Genomic DNA, 18,800 nt, shown 5'->3' on the forward strand with positions numbered 1-18,800 from the left:
TCCTTTGTCAGTTGTTTCATTTGCAAATATTTTCTCCCATTCTGAGGGTTGTATTTTCATCTTGTTTATGGTTTCTTTTGCTGTCATCTGCACTGTCTTAATAGATTAATGAAAGAGTCTTCCTTAGGTGTCAGAACAAGGACATTTGCATTGAAGTAAACTTTATATGAACTATATCCAGGGTGACTTTACAATTTATCATCCAAATTAGGCCATTTTGTGAGTGAAAGAGGTTACTATTAATATTGTAATTATTCTAGGACAACAGGTGTAAATCAAGATTGTCCTGGGAAAATCTTGATGAATATTTACCCTATGTATGAAAAATAGTTTATATTGATTGATTGACTTGTTATAGACATATATATATATTTTCTAGCTGTAAAGATGAATTCTCCTCATGATTATATGGCTTAGCATGCCTTGCCTTCACTTAACCTATCTCTTAGTTATCATTAGTTTAAAACTTTTGCTTGTTATATTCAGAAGAGTAATACAATCATTAAAGTACTCTTTTACATACAATAATTTACTATGTAATCAGATGGATTTGTCAAGGTATTAAAATAAGTTAGTAAAACCAAAGAAAAACAAAACAAAACAAAAAACCAACACTCATACAGGTGACTCAGAAAATTTCTTTAGTAAGAAGTTACAAGTGTCAATTAAAGAATATGAGAAGCAAAAGCCTCAGAGAAACAGATGCCAAGTTGGGATTGGACATGTAAGAGATTTTTGAGAGAAATGCCTGTGCAGGGTAAACGAGAGGAAGTGGAAGTAAGCAGAGAGAGCCTTCAGATAATAATGGAGGTCTGATCCCTGTGCAAGTATAAGGCAAAGAGGATGTTTGGGTTAAAAGAGTCTCAGACTAGAAAGCCCTACTAAAGAGGCTTTGGCCAGACCAGCAGGATTCATCCAACACAAGTTGTCCTTTAGAGGAGGCCCTAGTCTTGCAGGAACGGGTCTGTACTACCATTGCCACAATGTTCATTTATTGCCTGAAAGCAGCCTGGGGAAGTTTGGATCTGGTACAGATGCAGTGCTGGTCCAGAGGGCTGGTGCCTGGGCTGTCAGTCAACCATGTTCCTACCCCAGGAGAATCGACTGGCAACTTTTTAAGGCTGCCAATTTCATTTTCTTGGCAGAGTGTAAAGCTCTACTTGTCTCTATAAAAACCTCTACTTAATTACTTATTTTTTATGATTAGAAATTTATTTCAGGGCACTATCTGGTGTATAGGAAGAAGCAGTTCATTCTTAGGTAGGCATTAATGTCAAACTAACTCTTTTTCATGTAGTTATATTACAAAATTATGCAGAAAAATTGTAGTATACTATTAATATACAGAAAAAAATTAAATTTCTATAGCTCCACTAGCATAGACTACTTAGTGTATTCATTATACTGCTTTCTGGTTAAATCTTTAGTCATTTTATACGTAGGTTTTGATCAAGGCAAATTATTACATGTTACTTTGCATATAACATTAAATTATGAAAATAATTTAATATTTTTACAGACTTTTCATAATCACCAACTGAATGGATGCATCAATCACACCATAAGGATATATAATACTTTACTTAAAACTGCTCTTTTGTTTAAAATTTGTGCTACTATAGATAACACTGTGATAAGCATCTTTGTATATGATGGTTTTGTGTATCATTTGAATAGTTTTCTCCTTCATTAGAAAATAACATCATATAGATCAGGAATACAATTTTACTTATCTTTTTGTTTTCAGCAATTAGCATATTTGTAATACATGGTATTTCCTCTATAAATGAATTAAAGCATTGGACTGAAGATTGAGCACACACTTTAGAAAGTCTTTTTCATTAGAGAGAGTGTGTGTGTGATTCCTTGAAATTATTATTCTAACTTCTCAGAACTCAAAGGCAGAGACTAAGCATTCTACCCATGCACAACCCAAATGCACTTGCTAACTACTTACCATAAATGTTGCTGTGTTCTTATAAGTTAGAAACCTCAAAATCTAACTACACTGGATTGTTTAACAAAGATAAAGTAAGATACCATGAAAACTTCAAAGAGAAAAGGAGTCTTCAATCTAAATCAATCTTGTTTCAAATCCTGGCTCTATTATTTAATAGTGTGGGTCCTGCAAATTCTATAAATCTATTGTTTTCTAATTTGTAAAACAGGAATAGTAATGACATACGTTAATATGGAAGAAACCTAGCACTCAGTTCATGAAACATGGTAGGAACTTACTCAACAGCTGATAAGAACAATAAAAACATCAATCATCAAAATAAACATTTGGGGCTTCCCTGGTGGTGCAGTGGTTGAGAGTCCGCCTGCCGATGCAGGGGACGCGGGTTCGTGCCCCGGTCCGGGAGGATCCCACGTGCCGCGGAGCGGCTGGGCCCGTGAGCCATGGCAGCTGGGCCTGCGCGTCCGGAGCCTGTGCTCCACGGAGGGAGGGGCCACAGCAGTGAGAGGCCCGCGTACAGCGCAAAAAAATAAATAAATAAATAAAATAAAATAAATAAACATTTACTAAGATTATATACTAAGGAGTATATTTCCAATAATGATAAAATTATACTCATTCAAATTATTTAAAAGAAGTGCTTGCAAATGTCTACAAATTCCCATAATATTACCTAAGAAAATAATACTCATTTCCTCCAAATGAATGTTCACTCAACATAGGTAAATGTTACAAAACTTCCAGTCTATGAATGATAATGAAACATCAGATATGCTATATGAACTATCTTTAAAATTATAAGTGTTTTTTAATCACCAAAATAATACCAATAAGAAATTAAGGTAGTTAATGAATATTCTGAAGGTAATTCAGAAAGTGTGGAGGAAAAATGAAGAATATTAACTATAATGAAATTTCCTTTCTGTTATTGCCAAAAATGAGGAAAGTTAGTTTGTGATGTCATTGAGGTCAATTTTTATATTACCTCTGAGATAGCTGGGAAAAGGGGGATATAAGTCAGTATAAGCATGTGCTTCCTGGATTACCAAGATGTTACTACCCTAAAACATAGGAAAAACATATTTTTTCTGGGAACTTCCATTTGACTACAGTTGTATTTCAAAGGAAAATCAAGTTCTTATACGTGCAGTGGTCTGCATCTATCCATCAGATGTTTTATTTTATAAAACTGGGATTTAAAGCTAGATGGATGCCCTAAATTTTGGTTGTTGACAATATCTCAGCAGTTCTAATTAGATAAAATTTTCCTGGAAGACACATGAGCAGGATTCTTAATATTTCAGTACTTTTAATGCTTTAGTTTATAAATGAATGTTTGTATGTATGTATGTATATATTTTATTGAGAGAAAATAAGAAATTATTTAAAGGAAATCATACAACTGTATTTCAGTAGTATATATTTTTGAAGTTAAATACAGCAAAACAATTAATATAAATGATCACTTCATTAAAAATCTGTTAAATAAATGTACTCCAGGAGTTCACATAGGGATAAAATTTGTATACTGTGGTAATAAATAACAAATCTCAGTGGCTTACAATATTAAATGTTTATTTCTCGCTCAGGCTACATGTCCATTGTAGGTCAACTGTGGCTATATTCATGTTGCCTTCACCCTGAAAGTGAAGTCATGGAGTAGTAGCCTCTGTCTGAGTATGGCTTGTCTTCTGGCAGAAGGACAGAGAGATATGGTGAACCATGCACTGACAATAAATCTTCTGCTTGGTAGTGATGTATGTTACATGTATTCCATTAACCAAAGCAAATTGCAGGGCCAAACCTGAGTTTAATGGGACAGGGATGCATTGCAGAAAGGAGTATTTCAGGTCACATGACCAAGTTAGAAGTCAGTGGAGTGAAAAGAATAATTCTCTGACAGGAAGAAGAGGAAGAATAGTGTAATCCATTATTCATTAACTCTCCGTTAATAACTATCAGTACAATTATTGTAAAGATAAAATGAGGTACAAATACTTAAAGGTTAAGTTTTAATTTACAATGTTAATTTATACTCTTTAAAAGGATAAAGAGAGTGGATGTTAACTAAACTTATGGTGGCAATCATTTTACTATATATACATAGATCAAATCATTACGTTGTACACAAACATATACAATGTTGTATGTCAATTATATCTCAATAAAACTGAAAAATAATTTAAAAGGATAAAGGGGGTAAAGGCTGCATTAGCTAAGAAGTTTAGGTTCACAGCAAAAGAGATTTGAATGAATAGTGTAGAAATATCAACTAAGGCTGTTAAGATAAACTTGAATATCTACTGTGGGAGGGAAGCTCATCTCTCAAATATATGTAAATAAATAATATATTATAGATTTACCTGATTTTACCAGTATAAAAGTTTATATATACTTTTTCAGTGGAAGACTAATATTTACTAAAGTTGGGTGTAAGTCTAGGTTGATCTCACTCAAATGAAGGTGGGGTTATTTACGGGTAATAAACAAAGTAGTTTATTACTTTTGGTGAATTATAGATGAATATCTATATTGCTATATGTTTCTACCACAATTCATAAGTAAGCTGAAACTTTATGCTTGTTTAACACACAGGCATAGCAGGAAACAGTAGCTATAGGACCAGGGTTTGAGTCTCAGTTTTGAAAATAAATGAGTTTGTACTTTGGTTGATTCCCTACTGACTTGTTTCCTCATTTACAAAATAAAGGCAGTGGGTTATTTGATCCCTAAAGTCTAACTTCTAGTCCTAAAATGTGATAATCATGCTTTCCATATATGTACACACACATATATATATGGAAAGCATGATTATATACATATGTGTATATATAGAGACATGTATATATATACATATATGTATATATATAATATGTATATATATGTATACATGATTATAATATATGTATATATATGGAGAGTGAGTCAACCACTCATGATTTGGTAAGACAATCTTTGACAGAGTTCTTGGAATAGATGTCTGGGGTCTCGGTTCTTCTGACTTAAAAGGAAGAAGCATAGGTGTGTTCAATACTTTTTCCTTTTTTCTTTGAACCCTTCACTCATCTTTCCTTAGGGCTTCTTTTCTACACGTGCATTTTAAAATACATTTTACCAGACTAATGATTACTACTTTTCCTGCACTTATTTACCGTTTAATTTTTATTTTAGGGTGTGGTGGTATAGAGTCACTTACGTATGGTTGTGCAGATTGTGTACCGCACAAATCTAGGGCCACTCCTCACATTATCAGTGCATAATCTCTGTGGCCTTAAATGACAGTAGTGGGAGTGGCAAAACTTTATTACATTAATATTATACGATATTTCCTTGCACTGGATTCTTCATTTTTGAGTATTATTAAAACAGGACAGTTCGTATGATGTAGGCGTTAGTCTTACTGAAGGTAAAATATTTCTAATGCTTTTTTTCCCCTCTTATTATTCTCTTACACAATTAGAATAATCTTAAACTATTTTAAAAAATACACTACTTGCTTGAACTTTCTATCATACAATTTTTGTTTTTGAATTCTTTAGTGTTGATAAAGCAGATGATGAAGATGATGAGGATTTAACAGTGAACAAAACTTGGGTCTTGGCACCAAAGATTCATGAAGGAGATATAACACAAATTCTCAACTCCTTGCTTCAAGGCTATGACAATAAACTTCGCCCAGACATAGGAGGTAAGTTCGAGTAATCATTCTGGGATTTTGGTGACTGTGAAAGCCACATTTGCTGATGTTATTTTATCATATTTCATATTCCTTGAGTGTCCGATGCGTGTTAGAGACTGCGGGTTTGGCAATTATTATTTGGAATGGTACTGCTTTGAAAGCTTCACAGTTTGACGTGGGAAGAAAGACATCTAAACATTTTCGATGTAATTATTTTACAATTGCTACAACAGAACAATTTTTGATAAAACTGCCTGAAAAACTAAGAGATATTTCATAAAAGGGAATATTTGAAAGGTATGTAGGAGTTCCAATTTTTTGCAGTGCTGCACTGTTTTAGTTAATGTAGAATTATAAGCCTTGAGAGTATATTTAGTGTAGACAATCCAACATTGCTCTTCTTTGTCAAAATTGTTATTCTCAGTTCTGAGCATTTATGTATACATTTTATAACATAAATAACCTCTAAGTTTCCCACTGCAACACTTTAAAACAAACAAACAAAATATGTCAGCCAGATTTTTACTGGGATTGCATTAAATCTATAATCAACATAGATAAATTGAAATGTTTACCATACTGAATTTTTACTGTACCAAATTCATGATCATCATATATTCTTCCACATATGTTCAATTTTTTATTAATGTCTTCTGTAAAGAAGTGCTGAATATATTTTACTAGATTTAATTTTCTATATTTGAAGTTTTAATGTAAGTATAGATTTTTTTAAAATTTTACTTTCTAAGTTTTTATTAGCAGTGTATAGAAATGCAATAGATATTTTGCTAATCTACTCTGTCCTCAGCAGCCTTGCTAAATTTATCAACTTTATTTATTGTTATATTAATGTAGATTTTCTATAAACACAGAGAGTAATGACTATTACCAATAATGACTACTTTGCCAATAGTGTTTATTTTGCAAATAATGAACATTCTAATTAATTTTCAAAATTATACTTTTTCATGACATATTGCACTAAGACTAGAGATTAGTGTTGAATAGTCCTGGTTTGCTCCTGATATCAGGGAAAACAGTCTATATTTCACTATTAATTATGATGTTTGATGTAAGCTTCTTTTTTTTTAAGATGCTCTTTGTAGTTCCTTTATCTTCTTATTTGGCTAGGGTTCTTTTTACTTCCCTACTGGTTCAAATGATTTCTGTGCACCTATTGAAACAATCATATTGATCATATTTTGCCCTTTGTTCTACTAACTTTTTTTCTGTAGCTAACTTTGGCTGATTTTTAAAACTTAAACAAAATTTGCATGTCTGTAATAAATGTTACTTAGTTGTGACATGGTAATATTTTTAAAATATGACTAGGTTCAGTTTGATAATATTTAGTTTTGGAATTTTATATCTATGTTCATAAAGGGCATTAGCCAGTTATTTTAGTTTCTGTAATGTCTTTTTCAGTTTTGGAGTCAATATTATGCTAGCATCTACAAATGAGCTATATTTCCCTCTCTTTTCATCTCTGAAAGAGTTATCTAAAATGGATACTATTTCTCCCTTAAATATTTGGAAGAATTACTTGGTGAAGTCATGTTGGCCTAGAGTTTGTATTTTGGGAAAAAATTTTAGCAGTTCAATTACTTTATTAGTTTTGGTTAGTTTTCAAGGAATTTAAATTTTAAAATTTACTTGAGTTAGATTGTTTCATAACATCTTTTACGATATTTTTAATTTTTTTAGTATCTGAGGGCTTTTCTCCTTCGCCATTCCTGATATTAGTAATCTATTCTTTCATTTATGAATAAATCTTGAAGAGCTTTAAAACTTTTATTAGTTTGTCATAAAATCGAATTTTAGCTTTGTCAAATTTCTTTGTTGAAAATTTTCTTAAATTTTATTATTTTACACTCTTTTGTTTGTTAATCTATTTTCCATGATTTAATTTTCTGTTTTCCTAGATTATTTTAATTATTTTTTCAAAATAAAATTTAGACAATAAAATATTATCTATCCATGAAATTCCCAGAAATCTTTCAGCCATAATGTTAATATTTACATAATCATAGAACCATTACCTAAATCAATAAATTAATATTGATACAATACTATTAACTAATCTACAGACCTTATTCAAATTATGGCAGATACCTCACTGATGTCCTTTTTTTCTGTTCAGAATCCCAACCAAGATCACACATTGCATTTTGTTCTCATGCCTCCATACTCTCCTCCAACCTGGTATAGTTTCTCAGTTTTTCTGTTTGTTTCATGAACATCATAATTTTAAAGTATACTGGCCAGTGGAACGCCCCTCAATTTGTCTGATATTTTCATTATTGGGCTGTGTTTATGCATTTTTGCCAAGAACACCGCAAAAGTGATATTTTGTGCTTTCAGTGTATTGTGTTAGGAGGTATGTGATGTTTATATATCTTATTACTGGTGTTGTAAACCACACTTTCGTTAAGTGTGGTTTCTTCCACGTTTCTTCACTGTGAAGTTATTATCTTTCTTTTTGATTAATAAATATGTTGTGAGGAGATACTGCGCTGGGGAGAAATATGCAGATATTTCTCAGCACACTTTTGTCCATTCCTCTGGTCTCTATCAATGGAATCATTACCTGCAAGAGTAATACTGTGATGTTTTTCAAGTGGTAAGTCAATATTATCATCATTCCTTCTACACAATTTAATTGTAATTCTGCAGTAAGGAGGATCTGTGACTTGTCCAATTGTTTATCTATTCACTTATTTATTTACTCAGTGTAGACCTCTAGATATATGTCTTATCTTATAGTTTATTATCCTTTACCATCGTTGTTTATTTTATTGCTCAAAATGAAAATTTGACAACTGGTACGTCCTATAATTTTATTTCTCTGTTCTTTTATGTTTCTATCATTTTCTAATGAAATGTAAGCATATCCTTACTTTCTAGCACATAAAATTTTCCAGGCTCCTCTTGATCCAGCAATGTAATTCATCATTTCTCCAAGAACCCTGGTTCCTCTTTTTGTAGAATGGTATTTAGAAACCAAGATGTGAGCACCAGGTGTATTTCTTAATATTGGGTGTCATTGCTTCTTGACCTTCTCATTGAGCAGAAGGAGAAAATATATGTTCTACACATACATTCACAGGCATCTATATTTCTATGTCTATCCCTGTGTATATGTATTATAAACCAGAAGTCAATACTGACAGCCCTGATTCCAATCCAAAGACCATAGGGTTCATTCTAACCTTTCCCTTTTCCTTATCTGTAATTTCTTTTTCCATCAGGGAGACTCCTGGCTCTCATTTACCCATAGTATATTTTATTATTTGTTCAATTCCAGTAAATACATAAAGTAATTTTATAATTTTAACACGTCTATAAAAAATTAGCTAGAATAAAATATTCATATACAATTTTTTTTGCTTTTATCTTTGCAGTATGTAATCAAAATACTTTTCCCCAAAGTAACTTAAGTTAGTTCTTTTCTTCCCTATCCCCATTCAATGTCGTTATGTTAACCATTTTTTGACAGTTTCATTTCCATGTTACTGGTTATATTCCACTTTGAATGGAATTCATCTATGTTTACTTTTAGCATTTGTATGATTTTATTTCTTTTATTTAATTCCCTGATGCATTTGAATTTTATTCCTGTGTATGGTGTAAAGTATGAATCTAATTTTTATCTTTTTCAAATGGTTTTTCTATTGACTCAGCATGATTTATTAAAAAGTCAACTTTTGCTTCCATTATTTGAGATGTCAACTTTATCATATATTACATTTTCTTATGTACTTTTGTGATTTCTGTCCTATCTATTCAATTCTTTCATTTATTTTTCTATTTATTTGCCACCACACTATTAACAGTAGAGATTCAACAGTATTTTGAGACTAAAATATTTAGTATTAATATCTTATAAAGGGCTTCCCTGGTTGCGCAGTGGTTGAGAGTCCGCCTGCCGATGCAGGGGACACGGGTTCGTGCCCCGGTCCGGGAAGATCCCACATGCCGCGGAGCGGCTGGGCCCGTGAGCCATGGCCGCTGAGCCTGTGCGTCCGGATCCTGTGCTCCACAACGGGAGAGGCCACAACAGTGAGAGGCCCGCGTACAGCAAAAAAAAAAAAAAAAATCTTATAAAGCTGGCCCCACCTCATATTTTCACTTTGTTTTGTTTTTCCTTTACAGTTTTCCTGGCTATTACGTGTCATTTAACAAAAAATAGCTTTATTATCAACAAATTTAGATACATTTTAAAAAGAGCTGTTGGTATTTTTATTGGGATTGCATTAAATTTGTAAATTAACTTTGGGAAAACTAACATCTTTATAACATTGAATCATCTAATATGGGAACATGGGCTGTCTTTCTAAATCTTCATGTTAATTTTGTATCTCTCTGGAATGTTTTAAGATTTACTCATAGATTTTTCACATTTCTTAAATTGAATCCTAAGTATTTAATTTTTTTCTCCTGTAAATATTTCCTCGACTCTAATGTCCTCTACCTGATTTCTGGTTTTGTATATCAATGTCATTGATTTATGAATGTTCATTTTATATCTTACTTCCTTCCTGCTGCCTTACTGATTTTTTTTGTTAGTTTAAGCATCATTTGTTTTCAAAATGTGCTATCATACCATATACAAAAAATGTATTTTATTTACCAATTCATATGCAACTAATCGAATTTTCTTGTCTAAAAGCATTATGTTGTTTCATTGTCTAACATGTCTAATATAATAATGAATAGTAATGGAGATAATGGGTAATTTTGCCTCATTTTAGTTCTTATGGAAATGACTCTAGTGTTTCTTCATATGAATATTCACATTAAGAACTTATCCCTTGATTTGCTTGATTTAGTTTTAAAGTCAGGAATTGGTACTGAAATTTTTCAAAGCCTTTTTCAACATTTCCAGAAATAATTTTGAGTTTTATCCTCTTTAAATCTATTAGTATCGTGTATAGTATTAATTGAAACAATTTGCATTCTGGACTAAAGCTCTCTTGGTCATGATATATTATAAACTTAATGAGGTATTGGATTCTGCTTACTAATATATTATTTAGTATTTTGTATTGGTATTTATAAGTGATATTCATCTTCTATTTTATTTTTGAGTACTGTCTTCATTTGTTTTAGCCATCCTTTTACATTTGTTTCATGGAAAGGTATTTTCCTTCATTCTCAAAGGTCTAGTACTTTATCCGGGTGTTAGCATCATCTGACTTTTGGAAGTTTGATAGAATTCCATTATAAATTCATCCAGGCCTTGTGCTTTTTGGAAATAGTTAATAACTTTGATCACTTTGTTTTCCTATGAAAATTGGTCTGTTTGTGCTTTCTACTCATTTTTGGTAATCTGTATTTGCCTAGGAAAACTATCTCTTTTATTTAGGTTTTCAAGTTTATTTGCAAAGAAGTCTTCAAAGTAATTTCTTAGGATTAAAAAAAATTTTTCTGTTTCAATGTTTAGTTCCCATTTGTTATTTCCAATTTTAGATTTTGTATTATCACCCCCTTTTTTCTGATCAAGAAAATCAAGAGAAGTGAATTTTTTCAGAATTTCCATTATTAACAAATGAGCTCTACTGTTTTTCTATTAACTACCTTGTAATTTCTACTTTGTCTTTATTATAGCCTTCATTATATTTTATTTTGTTTTGCTTTTTTTTTGAGTTGGAAATTTAATGATTTATTTTCCCTCTTCAATTTTTTGTGTGTTACTATCTGCATTTCCCTTTTTCTCCTGTAGATTTTGCCTCATAAAGGTAAATGCATTGTTATTCGGTGCATAAATATTTTGTGTTATATCTTCATAATGACTTTCATGGCTTTAAACATTAAAAAGTTGTTGTTTTTATTGAGATGGTTAAATTGATGCCAATTACTTATCACAAGAAACAGAAATCTGTACTTCCATTTTACTCATCATATTTCACTATTATTATTTGACACTCTCTTTTCTTTCAATTAATGTCAGCTCCCTGAAGGTAGAAAGCACTCTATTCCTCATTGCTAAAACAATGTCTGAAACATAAATTATGTTCACTTAATATTTACTGAGTGAACTTTTCTGAATAGAACCTAGCATGTATAATCTTTTAATTTCATGCGTAAGTATTTTGACAGTTGTTCTATTTCATGAATTTAGCATTTTACCTAAATTATTTCAGATCAAGATTTGGACTTTCAAATGCTATATACATCTGTGACATCACATCGTTTAATAGATTAGATGAAACATGTCCTAAGTACCTTGATAATTATACCATGCATAGCAGCATTTGTATCTGTGCATCTCAGATTATACACAATGAATTATTTAATTGTTCACATGATTTGTAGGCATTCCTTTCTGTCCAAAATTTGTGTTAACATCTTTCTTCTTCATAAATTATGAAAAAAAATTAATCAATTTACTGAGGACTTCTGAAATTAATAATGAATTAACATTAAAAGGCTTTGTAATTCTAGTAAAGCCTTAATTACTTTATGTTGAATTTTCTTTTTTATTTCTTAACAACTTTTCAGGTAGAGTCTACAGCTTTTCAGACAATTTCAGTGATTTAAATAGTTTGATTTAATCTAAAAAATTACTATCCCAATAGATTTAAAGCTATCCCTCTCCCAGGATAGATGATAGACATGTGCCACTAGACAGGGACTTGGGGTAAGAAGGGAAGGATCTGCTTTTTTATTCCATCTGTTTAATTATTCTAAGTTTCTAGTGATGGGAACATGCAGGAGATATGAGGAGTTAACTGGGTGCAGTTTGAAACTTTTGTCTTCTTAGTTTTTATTTCTTTTGGGGTTAACACCAAATGGCTCTTGGTACACTTTGAGAGGCAAACATATAAATAGTGAGGGTAGGAGGGTAGGAATAGAGTAGAAATGCTTTATGTTGTTGTTCATAGGCATTTTATACTGTTCACTTCCTTGATCTGGGGAATCTAGAGGCTTCTCTATATCTTCCACCTGTTTTAGCTCCTTTCATCAACAATCTAGTCTGGAGATATGTGCTGCTGGTGGCCAAAAACTGGTAAGATGCCTCTGGTCCAATTATTTTCCTTTGATGTGAATTGTACCCACAAGAAAATAAAATATCCTAGACATTCTAAAGAGTGGCTGTGCATATACTACATTGCTTCTCTTTCTTTAAATCTCCTCTCCAACTTTCTTTTCCCCTGATCAGGTGTAGGAGCAGGAGCAGGTTGCTAAGTCTGCTGTCTAAAGAGACATTAAACTACAGAATAAGAGATAAGTCTTTCATCCTCCTAAGAAGAAATTCCAAATAATTAAATTTACATATAATTAATATATATTATATATATTAATAACAGTCATACATTTGTGAGTATTGAATACTTGAACTTGGTTATTGACTATTGAGTACTTGAAATGTAGCTAGTATGGCTAAATTTCAATTAAATTTAATTAATTTCTATTTAAATATAAGTAGTAATATGTACTGTGCAGAGTAGCATTTTATCTGTTCATCTCAGAGTATACATAATAAATGACTTAAGTCTCTTCAAAAAGTGATGTTGGGAAAGCTGGACAGCTACATGTAAATCAATGAAATTTGAACACTACCTCATACCATATACAAAAATAAACTAAAAATGGCTTAAAGACCTAAATATAAGACATGACAACATAAAACTCTTAGAAAAGAACATAGGCAAAACATTCTCTGACATAAATTGTAGCAATATTTTCTTAGATCGGTGTCCCGAGGAAAAATAAATAAAAGCCAAAATAAACAAATGGAACCTAATTAAACTCAAAACTTTTGTACAGCAAAGGAAATCATCAACAAAACGAAAAGACAGCTTATTGGATGGGAGAAAATATTTGCAAACGATGTGACCAACAAGGAGTTAATATCCAAAATATACAAACAGCACATACAACTCAATATCAAAAAAACAAACAACCCAATCAAAAAATGGTCAGAAGACCTATATAGACATTTTTCCAAAGAAGACATACAGATGGGCAAGAGGCAGATGAAAAGATGATCATATCACTAATTATTAGAGAAATGCAAATCAAAACCAAAATGAGGTATCACCTCACACTTGTCAGAATGGTTATCATCAAAACGTCTACAAATAATAAATGCTGGAGAAGGTGTGGAGAAAAGGGATCTCTTGTACACTGTTGTTGGGAATGCAAATTGGTGCCTCCACTATGGAAAACAGTATGGAGGTTCCTTAAAAAAATAAAAGTAGAGCTACCATATGATCCAGCAATCCCACCCCCTGGTACATACCCAGAAAAAACAAAAACCTAATTCAAAAAGATACATGTGCCCCAGTGTTCACAGCAGCACTATTTATAATAGCCAAGACATAGACACAACCCAAGTTCCCATCAACATATCAGTTAAAGAAGATAAGATATATATATGATATATATACATATATGTATATATATATAAATATATATATAAAGGAATATTACTCAGCCATAAAAGGGAACAAAATATTGCCATTTGCAGCAACATGGATGGACCTAGAGAATATGATACTTAGTGAAGTATGTAAGACAGAGAAAGACAGATACTATGTGATATCACTTATATGTGGAATCTAAAAAATAATATGAAGACTCTATATACAAAACAGAAAAAGACTCACAGGCATAGAAAACAAACTTATGGTTACCAAAGGGGAGAGAGAGGGGAGAAGGGACAAATTAGGAGTATGGGATTAAAAGATACAAAGTACTATACATAAAATGCATAAAATAGATAAGCAACAAGGATTTACTATATAGCACAGGGAATTGTAATCAATATCTTGTAATAATCTGTAATGGAATATAATCAGAAAAAAATAACTGAATCACTATGCTGAACACCTGAAACTAACACAATAGTATAAATCAAATATACTTCAATAAAAAATTTGAAAACAAACAAATATGAATAATTATTAAAGTGATCTTTGTAGGCATTCTTTTCTGTCCAAATTTATGTTAGTATCTTTTCTAGCTGTCTGTGTTAGTATCTACTAGCTAAGGTATTAGACAGCACAGTATCAAGTATCTATTTATCCATATCTACCTTTTCTTCCATGTGTATCCAAGTGTCCATTTGTCCATATGTAACCTGGGGAAGGAGATGGCAAATGTTAGTTGACATTCCTTGTTAGTAAGGCCTGGGAAGAAGTATCTGGAACCAAATATGACATCTTTGTGTTGAGAACCCCTGCTGTCTGTTCTAGGGCAATAAGACATATTAGTCATAGTTTTTTAAAAATTTGTATATCATAACTGCAATATCCAGATCAATGGGACTATTTCTTTTTTAATACCATTTAGGGGCAATAAGAAAAGACCATTAATCTTATTTTCCAGGATTAGAGTTTTTGACTGACTTAAATTAATTTTAATATCCAAAGTGACCAAAAAGCTACATAATACGATAAAGATATGACTATTGGAATACAGCATGTTTAAAAATAAGTATGAAGAAAATATTTTTAAAATTCATTTTAGTTTATATCTTCTGATTGATAACCGATTACCCACCCAGAGTGGGCTCTCTTCAGTTTTTGCCTTAACTACCTGGAAACTCGATGTTGAGCTCACTGTGTTTTTCTCTTTCTCTTTTTCTTACTCTTTGTATTTTCTGGATTACTAAGTTGTCTGGAATGTCTATTTCTATATACTCACTTCCACTAGGAGTTTACTTATATTCTGGTGAGATACTTAAAGCAAAGTACTTAGAAGTCACACAGCACAGAAAGAGTTTCAAAATTAATCTGAAATATTTTAATTCACTTTCAGGTTTATCCTACTTCGTGTTTTGGGGATGAAGTTTAAAGGATTGGATCAAATGATAGCATATCAAAGTTATAAAATGATATACATGATAACTCAAAAAATGCTCATAGTTTGCAAATATATATTCATTGTGTAATTTCTTGAATATCTCCTGTGAATAGCAATGTTCTACGCTGGACTTACTGATGTAATAAATCTTTTGCCCCATCTCAGAAGAACTTGATGTATGTGCATCATGAAATATCTCAGTGTGGCTCAAGCCCTAATGCCAGAGTTAATATTTTTGTAACATACATATATTTGCCTTATAGTTAGCTAAAGAAATATTGATATCAAGAAACCAGGACAGATCACTCATATCTACATCTTTCTCTATTGTAAAATGTGAAAAGTATGTCCTGTAAATAAAAATGTCTTCAAGAATATTGCTCAGCCATAAAAAGAAATGAAATTGAGTTATTCGTAGTGAGGTGGATGAAACTAGAGTCTGTCATACAGAGTGAAGTAAGTCAGAAAGAGAAAAACAAATACCGTATGCTAACACATATATATGGAATCTAAAACAAAAACAAAAACAAAAACAAATGGTTCTGGAGAACCTAGGGGCAGGACAGGAATAAAGACGCAGACATAGAGAATTGACTTGAGGACACGGGGAGGGGGAAGGGTAAGCTGGGATGAAGTGAGAGAGTGGCATGTACTTATGTATACTACCAAATGTAAAATAGTTATCTAGTGGGAAGCAGCCACATAGCACAGGGAGATCAGCTCAGTGCTTTGTGGATAGGGAGGGTGGGAGGGAGATGCAAGAGGGAGGAGATATGGGGATACATATATATGTATAGCTGATTCACTTGTTATAAAGCAGAAACTAACACATCATTGTGGAGCAAGTATACTCCAATAAAGATGTTAAAAAAATCATTTAGTTCTTGGCATAAGCAGTGTTCAGCCCCAAGTATCATGCAATAGAGAGCAGGCACTCAGTTTTTGTTGATTTATCAGATGAACTGAAAAAATCTAATCAGATAAGACTGGTACATTGCACTTAATTGCTTATAACTGTTAATAAATATACTAAATGAAACTAATAAACCTATTGTTATTAATTGACTTTCATAAAAAACACTGTAAATCTAGTTATAATTAGCTTAATTATATGATATTTATTGGTTACAATTCATAGCTAGTCAAACATAAATGGCAAATGATTAAAGCAACTCATCTCAGAAATCATCAGCTTAGGTTAAGCTATATAACCTTCTATAAGTCATAGAACCTACTTTAATTTAAGAAATCTAATTGTTGGCTATTAGATCGAATTACATTGTCATGTACCATATAAATCTAGAAACCTATAGTTTTGCATACTAAAACTATTTCTAACAAATCCCATTTATTTTTCTAGCTAAGAAAATATATATGTCATGTAATAAAATATTTGCTTGAGGAAAAACAAACTAAATAAATACTGTATGTTTTTCTAAGTGTAGGGCTTTTTATAATTTCAAAGATTAAAAATAAATATGGTTTTAAAATAATACAGGCACTGTTTTCCAAAATGCCTCAAGTTTTCCATGGAAGCTTACCAGCATGGAAGCTCTGACAGACTAAAAGTTACTAAGATAGGGAGACTTGAGACAGGACAGGGACTCAGACAGGCAGATTCAGCTATGTACTAGAGGAGGAGGTTCATCCTGCGAGGTCTAATATAGTGCCTGCATTGTAAGAGTGGTAAATACTGGGCCAGAAAGGGAAATCACATAAACTTATCCAGAAAGGATAACTGAATATACAGTACTGGAAACATGCTTACTTTAGCATAGAAACTTTCAGTGTACAAGGTGTTTTTTCTGCTTTATTATATTTGCTTTATCTCTATGTAAATCTCCATGAGATCTATGACAGATTTTCTTCTCACAATGTCTTTTTCCCTTCTTGTCTTCTTTATGAAACCTTTATATGCATTCCTCAACAAGTATTTGCTGAATCAGTAAATGAACCCTTTATGCTTTACATGGCAGGGGGGTAGGGAGTAAAAAGAAACTATGTGAAAATGTTTTTCATAGTGAACAAAAAAATCTCATAAGTTATCATTATTATGGTAAATTTCATTATAGCAAGCCAAAAATACCTGACAAAGGTTCAAAGCCCAAATCACAATCAAATTTGCACTACTGCAGATATTAGTTAATCATATCTTTCGATTAACATTTAAAAGGCTGACCTGTGCTGCACATTTTGATAGAATATAAGAATACAGCATATACCATTTAAACACTAACTTGGAAAACACAAGTGGTTATGTACAAAACACAACAGATGAAGTCCACAGGGATGGCTGTAAAATATACTCTGAGAATTAGATGAAAATACACCTTTCACTGGAACCAGCTATAAACAACCCAAAGGAATTTTGTTAACAAGAGAGGAAGGAGGTGTGAACAAATTTAATGAAGTGCCTCACAAGAATCAGACCTGGATGTAGAATGTTTCAGATCTATCACCTCCTTTAATCATCATAATTATGCTTCAAGCTCTAGTGTGTGCCGGAACTAGCTTATACTGGCTCACAATAACCACTCATTATATATTGTCCCGACTCTGTATTCAGTGACTTCACACTGGTGTCTTTAAATCATTCACTGTGGGAGTATTTACAACATTGAAATCACAAAAGGTACAAATCGGGGCTTTTTTTCTCCCAGTCCAAGAGCAAGTTTGTTAACATTTGCTAGCACATCATGATATGCCCTAAGTAGGATAACATAACAATGTTCAGGCTCTAAAATCCATCTAATCTAAAATTCTATGACTATTGCAGAGCAAATTACTTAGCATTTTTAACTGAATAAACTTCCTTAGTTTTAATGGATGATTTAGACAGTTTTAGGCTGTACACTGGGAGGTTTTTAGTCAAAAATGGTAACTTTTAGTTACATAATTTATTTGTAAAATGAAAAGGTTGTTGTGTTTATATAATGGGCCATGCTTCCTCATTTAATAATGAGAATGTTTTGTTATTGAAAGTAAAATAGTAATAGTTATTAAGATTTATTTAAATAAGATTTATTTAAGACAACTTCTGATTATATCTTTGACCATTCTTTTTCTTTTTTTTAACATCTTTATTGGAGTATAATTGCTTAAAATGGTGTGTTAGTTTCTGCTTTATAACAAAGTGAATCAGCCATACATATACATATATCCCCATATCTCCTCCCTCTTGCTTCTCCCTCCCACCCTCCCTATCCCACCCCTCTAGGTGGTCACAAAGCACCGAGCTGATCTCCCTGTGCTATGCTGCTGCTTCCCACTAGCTATCTATTTTACATTTGGTAGTGTATATATGTCCATGCCACTCTCTCACTTCGCCCCAGCTTACCCTTCCCCCTCCCC

The 18,800-nt window shown here is 32.1% G+C and overlaps 1 protein-coding gene across 1 annotated transcript in view; it reads left to right on the forward strand.

Annotated features, from left to right (window-relative positions):
• The window catches only part of GABRG1 (gamma-aminobutyric acid type A receptor subunit gamma1), a 69,873-nt gene that overhangs the window by 11,193 nt on the left and 39,880 nt on the right, over positions 1 to 18,800 (forward strand). The window contains exon 2 of the mRNA XM_024132003.1: positions 5,500 to 5,648. Within this exon, the coding sequence (XP_023987771.1) occupies positions 5,500 to 5,648 (149 nt within the window). The remainder of the gene's footprint in view (positions 1 to 5,499; positions 5,649 to 18,800) is intronic.

Source organism: Physeter macrocephalus, chromosome 7 (assembly GCF_002837175.3).
Source record: "Physeter macrocephalus isolate SW-GA chromosome 7, ASM283717v5, whole genome shotgun sequence".
Lineage (NCBI taxonomy): Eukaryota > Metazoa > Chordata > Mammalia > Artiodactyla > Physeteridae > Physeter > Physeter macrocephalus.